Source organism: Neovison vison, chromosome 4, assembly GCF_020171115.1.
Source record: "Neovison vison isolate M4711 chromosome 4, ASM_NN_V1, whole genome shotgun sequence".
Lineage (NCBI taxonomy): Eukaryota > Metazoa > Chordata > Mammalia > Carnivora > Mustelidae > Neogale > Neogale vison.
Genome location: NC_058094.1, coordinates 1,365,412 through 1,372,606, shown reverse-complemented (window position 1 = coordinate 1,372,606; position 7,195 = coordinate 1,365,412). Strand labels below are relative to the sequence as shown.

At 64.0% G+C, this 7,195-nt stretch overlaps 1 protein-coding gene across 1 annotated transcript; it reads right to left on the bottom strand.

Moving 5' to 3' along the window:
- Positions 1-735: 735 nt before the first annotated feature.
- LY6H (lymphocyte antigen 6 family member H) lies at positions 736-5,322 on the bottom strand. Its single transcript, XM_044246957.1, has 5 exons — positions 5,202-5,322; positions 2,607-2,832; positions 2,098-2,225; positions 1,250-1,369; positions 736-971 (listed from the first exon to the last, which is right to left on the bottom strand). Exons 1-5 carry the CDS (start codon positions 5,320-5,322, stop codon positions 736-738), a joined length of 831 nt encoding a protein of 276 aa, XP_044102892.1.
- Positions 5,323-7,195: the final 1,873 nt, after the last annotated feature.

The window sequence follows — 7,195 nt, the reverse complement described above, 5'->3', positions numbered from 1 at the left end:
TGAGAGCGGCGGACACGCAGGGCGTGTGTGCCCGGGTGTCCCTGTGTGTGCGAGGTGCGGAGGCCAGGGATAGTGTGTGCGCAGACGGGAGTGTGTGGGGGCTGGGGCACACCAGTCCAGGCGCTGGGGGGCAGCACTGCTGCGGCGTGCACACCTGTGGACGTCTGCGGGGCGCGCGTGCACGCGGTTGTACGCGTCTAGCGTGCCCGTCTGCACGTCTGGCTGTCCACGTGCACATACGCGCACTGACAAGGCCTTATCCTCGTGTCCCGGCCCCGAGATTCTGCCCACTCTAACCTCCCCTCCCATCCGCTACCAGGCCCCAGGCCCCCCAGCAGGCCCCGTGCCCCACAGACCCCCAGTGTCAATGCCCCACGCATCTCCGCCCTCGGCCTGCACACCCTCGGAGCCCTCTCTGCTCTGCCAGCCTCATCCCGACACCCAGGCTCAGACCCAGGTCTCTGGACCACAAGTGAGTTTATTTCTCCGCGGAAGATGCCCTCGCAGCCAGGCTGTTGGGCTGGGCCTGGCTCTGCCTGGCTTCCCCTAGGAGACCTGGGGGTCCCAGCCCCCAGACCGCCCTCCCCACCGGGGGCCTCCTTCAGACACCGGGTTTCCTGGAGCCGTCCTGCTGGCCGGAGCTCAGAGCTGGTGGAGAGAGGGAGGCTTCCCTGCGCAGGGAGGGGTGAGACCCGGCTCTGGGGAGGAAGCTGGGAGGCCTGCAGCGGCGGGAGCTCAGGGCCCAGCCCCCAGGACGGTGGGCCCCAGGCTGAGCAGGAGCCCCCCGGCCAGGGCCCAGGGGCTGCCCCCCACCCCCGGCCCTCCATTGCACAGGTCTCCCCCACAACAGTCCACGTCCACTTTTAAGATCCCAGAGTTAATGAAGCCCATCAGATAGTCTGAGAAGAAGTGTCGCTTCACGAAGTCACAAGACGAGGCGCACATCTTGTTGACAGAGTGGTCTTTCCGGCCTGGGGGAGAGGTAGGGCGCCTGGGACGGGAGCCACACCCCGCCCTCTCCGCCTCACGCCGGGGCCGGATCGCCACCCCAGCCAGCAGAGCTGAGTCCCCCCACCCGCCCACACCGTCTCCACATACGGAGAGGGCCACATGGGGCCCAGGGCTGGAGAGGCACCTACCGGGCCTCACACTGGGCAGCACCCTGCCCACAGCCCTGTGCCCTCAGCCAAGGACAGAGGGGCTCAGAGGACACCAACCCCTCCCCGCCCAGGCCCTGGGCCTGACTCACTGCTGCTGGGGTCGGTGATCCGCACGCTGGCGCACACTGTGTCTGACGGCTGACACTGCTTTGGGGTGCAGTGGCTCGAGTTGGTGGTCAGGGTGCAGTCCTGGCACCACAGGCCGTGAGCTGGGCAGGGCACAGGGACGCGGATGACCAGAGGACCTGGGGGGGGGGGTCAAGTCCGCCGTCCCTCTGCCCCCACCCGCCCGAGGCTGGCACTGCTGAGAGAACCAGGCCGCGATAGGAGGCCGAGCATCCCCTGCCAGGAGCGAGCAGGCCAGGCTGGCACCTGGAGGTCAGGCCCTGGGAGAACCTCTGTGCCTTCCTGGCGGTTGGGGGAGGAGTCCCCCCCCAGGAACTCTGGCAGCCCTGGGTACCCTCCGTGGCCCGTTCACAGTGTGCCCACACTCCAGCCACACAACTCCCGCACCTCTGGGCTCTCCTGCACACTCCTACCCCATTCCCACACCTCCCCTCGGGCTTCAGTTGGGTCCAAGGAAGGAAGGACCACACAGACTAGATGCCAGGTGGGGCTCTGCGGGGGTTGATGGGGCGCGAGAACCCCGCCCCCTGCACCGGGCCAGGGGCGTCTGGACGGGACTAGCTGCAGCGGGGATGGGGGGGCCCCCCGAAATCGCTCGGTGTCCTCAGAAGCTGGAAGGGCCCCACGTGGCTGGGGCTGGAGCTGGGGCTGGAGCACCAAGAGTGAAGGCGACAGGCGCGAGGGCCCGGAGAGGGCGTGGATGTGACAGGCACCGTCGGAGGATGGCGGCCCCGCAGCCCGGCTCTCTCCGGAGCCGCCTCGGGCTCTTCTGGCGACCTGGCCCAGCCCCACAGGCCGCCCCCAGACTCACCGGGCGCAGAGCACAGCAGGCCGGCGAGCAGCACCAGGCCGAGACTGTTCATGGCCGCAGGCGGCATGCTCCGGGCTGGCCTCGGGAAGGCGCGGGGGTTGTGGGCGGAGGTCCTCCGGGGCGCGGGCCTGGCAAGGAGAAGCCTCGGTCATGAGCCCCAGCCTCCTGCCGAACCCGAAGCCCCCTCCCCTTTTCCGGGACGGGAGGGCAACCTCCCCCCCCGCCCCGCCTCGGAATCACCGGCCCGGGAAGGGGGGCCGGGGGAGGGGGTCGTTCGCGAGCTCGAAAAGCCCCACCCCCAGCCCATCCCCCAGAGCGTCCACCATCGCAGCATCCCCTCCAGGGAGAATAGGTCCGCCGTCTCGGGCAGGGTGACAGCTCGAAACGCCCCAACCCGCTCCTGGCACCTGTGGGGTGGGGGGTAGGGGGGGAGCGCGTCTTCTCCTCCCTGGGGAGCGGTAGGTGCGTCCGGAGAGAAAAGGGCAAGACAAGGTGCTAGCAGGCGGTACCTGCCGATGGGGGAGGGGCGCGCGCCACGTCCCCACCCCCACCCCTGGGCTGGGGGCCCGGGAACCCCGCGCCGAGTCCCCTCCCGCCGCCTCCCGCGCGCGTCCGGGTGCTCACCGCAGGTCGGGGCGTGGAGCGCGGGCCTCGGGTCGGGGGCGCACTCACATCCCTGGGGGGTCGGCGCTCCGGGGCTCTGGGAGGCACGGGGAGCGGTGCCCTTCGGTCTCCCTGCGGACCAGAACCCGGGCGCAGCCTTGTCTTTCGGGGAACGCAGCCGCAGACGCGGACCCCGCGCGAGGGGCGGAGCGGAGCCGGGGCGGGGGCGCGCGGGGGGCGGGGGCGGCGGGAGAAGCGCGGGCGGGGCGCCGGGGGGCTCCGGGCCGCGGCGGGTCGCGCCCTTCGACAGCCGGCGCCGGGCCCGCGCGTCCGCCCCCTCCGGTGCCGGCTCCCGCCGCGGCCGCCCCGCGCAGCCCTCCCCGGCGTGGGCAAGATCCCTTCCCCCGCTGCTTGGCCGAGATCCCCTCGGAATCTCTCGGAAGGACGTTTACTGCGAAAGGAAGCGAGCGAAGCGCACAAAGACGCAGAGAGGGGAGGAGGTAACAGCCACGGTGATCCGCGCAGGGCCCGTCCGCGGGCTCCGGTGCCCGGAGCGTCCCCTCCCCAGCCCCGCCGTCCCGGCTCCGCTGCGCTCCCCCCATCCGCCGCGACCCGGAGCACCCGCGACGCCCCCGCCGGCCACCACTGCCCCCAGGCCTGCGGCTCCAACCATTCCCGCCCCCCGCCCGAGGGCGGAGGCCCGAGTGCTGGTCGCGGCGTTCAAGGCCGTCAGACGCCTGCTCGGCCAGTTTCTCAGCTTTGTCCCTCGCATTCCGGCCCCACGAAGCTTCCGAGTGTCGTGCCTTTGCACTTGCGGTCTGTCCCCGTGCCTGGAATCATCTCTGCTGAGCACGTGCTGGGGGCCCTTCTTCTTTGCCCACCTTCATTTGGCCAAAAAATAGTCACCGAGTGTCCCCTGTTGGCGGGTCGCTGCCCCGGACCTGGCACCACAAAGAAGATTCAGCCTCGCGTCCGACAAAGGATCATCACTGATATGCCCTCGTGAGATGATCCAGTCACCGTGGGCGCTGACCAGGCACTTGCTATGAGCTCCGTTCCCCGCACCTGCGTCGTTAGAGGCTCACCCCCACCCGCGGGGAAGGACTCTCCACATCCCCGCCTTATAATGAAGAAGCCCGAGCACAGGGACCTTGAGCTCCCTGCCCAAGGTCACACGGGGACAGGTGACACAGCCAGTGCTGGAACCCAAGCAGTGTGGTGGCAGGACCCTACACCTGCGTGCTCAGGGCTCTGGAGGCCTGAAGGCAAAGGAGACAGACAGGCAGACCCAGCCCCCGGACTGCGGCTACCACAGAGCCACCCCACTGAATGGACTCCAAGAGTCCGTTCAAATAGGAGCTCAAAGTCAAAACTCAGCAAACATCCAAAGAACACAAGCCTGCAATGACACAACAGAAACCATGAAGAGCGACCGATTTAAATCTCCACAAACTTTCTAAACTGGAAGTGGTAGCTATAGGATATAAAATTAACGTGTCTTGAGGGTTTCAGATATATTTAAAGGAAAGAAAACTGACCAGGCTTCGCTGTGAAAAACAGGAGAGCCTCTGGAAATGAAAAACTCTCCACAGAAATTAAAAGGCCATCAGAAACGTTGAAATATGTTTGCCAAATACACATAAAAGTCGTTTCAAAACACGTGGCATGGTTTCACTTCTGTGAGACGTCCAGAATGGAAAAGCTGAGAAAGAGGGACGGAGATTCATGGGTGCCTCGGCCTGGGAGGAAGAAGAACGGGGAGTTTCCGCCAAGGTCAAGGGGTTTCCTTGTAAGTGATGAAATGTTTTTTAAAAAGATAGTGATGGGGACACCTGGGGGGGCTCAGTGGGTTAAGCATCTGCCTTCGGTTCAGGTCATGATCTCAGGGTCCTGGGATCGAGTCCCGCATCGGGCTCTCTGCTCGGTGGGGAGCCTGCTTCCTCCTCTCTCTCTGCCTGCCTCTCTGCCTCCTTGCGATCTCTGTCTCTCAAATAAATAAATAAAATCTTAAAAAAGAAAACGTAGTGATGATAGTTACACAGCACTGAATGTATGTGAACCCACTGGATTAGAAACTTTAAAAGGGTGAACTTCAAAGTACGGGGAGCTGTTGACACAACTGAAGAAGGCGTTTGTGAACTGGAATTTGAGTCTCCAGAAATGATCGAGAATGTGTGCAAGGGGTAGGGAGACAGAAGACAGGAGAGGTTGGGGCACACAATGGGCCCCGTGCTGAGCACTGAGGGAAGTCGCGTGGGTGCTGTCCTGAGGGGGTAGGGGGAGCTGCTGGAGATGCTCTCTCTCCCACTCCCCCTCCCGCTCACACTCTCTCTTGAAAAAAAAGCTGATGAAAGATAAGCGTTTACAGGGAAACACAATGTGTACTACATGGAATCAATAAAGAGAAAATCCACGCCTTGAGCAGCATCCGAAGCCGCGGACCGCCGAAGATGAACAGAGGGTCCCCAACCCTCGCACCGCGTGAGAGCAGCCCTGCTCACCATGAACTTGCGACTGTTCGGGCGTTAAGGATGCAGGGAAGGTTTCCACGACACGGGCAGAAGGGCGCAGCACTCGTGTGGGAATGCCCCGAGCAAAGGCGGGGACGTGGAGATGGTCCATGTGTCCGGCCCTGCCCAGTGAAGGCAGGCAGGCCTGGGCAAGCAGAAAGGTGGCTCCGCAGTGATGTGAGCGGTTCTGAGAGCAATCTGGGGCGGGGACAAGGCCTCTTTGAAGGGGACATTGAGCCAAGGCCCGGAAGATGAGGCTGCCTGGAGCTCCACGTCCCAGAGCTGGGAGCCCGCAGGAGCGTTTGGGAGAGGAGCCAAGCAAGGAGGAGGAGGGCAGAGCAGGAAGGGGGGGGGGGAGAAAGAGGGGAAGGGGAAGAAGAGGGGGAGGAGGGGGGAGGGGGGGAGAGATGCAGGAGGGAGAGGGAGGAAGAGGAGGGGGAGAGGGAGAGGGGGAGAGAAGGGGAGGGTGTAGGAAGGCTGTGTGCAGAAAGGGTTTGGAGTTTGTCCTAAAAGCCGTGGACCCAGGAAGTTTCCAGGCTGGTTGTGCCCAGACCCCGTCATCCTCCTCGCAACTGCGGAACTGACACACGCATTTCAGATTCACACTGCCTTCTCTGTGGGACTGGGGGCGGGCGGTGGACGGACGTGTCTGGGTGTCTGCCGCAAGGCCAGCCTCCGTCCCCTTCTGGTCAGCTGGATTCCAGGTGCCCCGCCCAGTCATGGGGTGCTTGTAGGGGGCACTTGATGGGGTCCCTGCCAAACACGGTCAGTCCACTCCAGGAATATGATTCTCAGCCAAATCTCTGTCCAGAGATGAACAAGGTCCCTGCCGGGCCTGGGGCAGGAAGGCCAGCCCTGACATCTGGAAATGTGGCGTGGTGGGTGGACTGGCAGAGCCCCTGGGCCGGTGTCCGCACTAGGCTGGGCTTCATGGAGCACTCCCCGTGGGCCTGGGCGGGACTTAGCCATCTTCTTCTAGCAAAGAGAGGGGGGCAGAGGGACAGAGGGACAAGATGTCACTCTGAGACAAGGTTATAAAAAGACAGAGGCTTCTGAGGCAGGCTCCCTCCCACTCCCAGACCGTGCCTACTGGGGAAGCCAGCTGCCCCGCGGCAGGAGTGAGGTCTGCCCACGACCACACAAGGGCAGGAGTGAGGTCTTCCGAGAACCACACAAGGGAGCTTTGGTGCCAACTGCCCCACCCAGCCCCCGCCCCCGGTCAGATGAGACCACAGCGCTGGACCACAGCGGACAGCAACCTCCTGAGGAGCCCCAGTGAGGCCATGCCTGGAATTCTGGTACCCAGACACCGGGAGAGCATAAACCGTATTGTCTGAAGCCCCTAAATTTGGGGTAATTTGTTATGCAGTAAGAGAGAGCGCAAGTGGGTCAAGTCTGACTTGGGCATGCTGTGAGGGAACAGATGTCAGGTGTCTGAAGAGTGAAGTCCGAGGAGGCTGGTGCCAAGCCCTGGGGAGGCGGCTCTGGGCCCACTCCGTGGAGACGGAGAGCAGAGATGGCACTCGCCCCTCCCCTGCTTGGTGGGCTTGGTTGCCAGGGGGATGGAGATTCCTAACCCAGTTTCCAAGCCGCTTTGCCTCCTCCCAAGCATGTGGGTCAGTTTTACCCTATCAGGATTTTTGCAAACAAGGAATAACAATCAGTCATGATTAGCAGAAGAAAGGGCTTTCTGTAAAGCAGTGGGAGCAGGAGTCCCTGTGTGTCCTGGGCCCTTGCAGTCTGGACAGCTCCTGCACCGAGCTGCTGACCACTGGGCTTGCTCTCTGTCTTCCCAGGCTGCCCTGGCCCAGAGACCCAGATCCTGGTGAGGGAGCACAGGGATCTCGCCCTGCCTGGGCTGGGGGGAGGGCCCTCTGCACCCAGAGCAGCTATATGGCAGCCCCAATCCCATGCTATGCTCAGGGCCCAGGATGATTGGCGGAGGGGGCCCTCCTCACTGCAGAGGCCAAGCTCAGGTGGTCAGA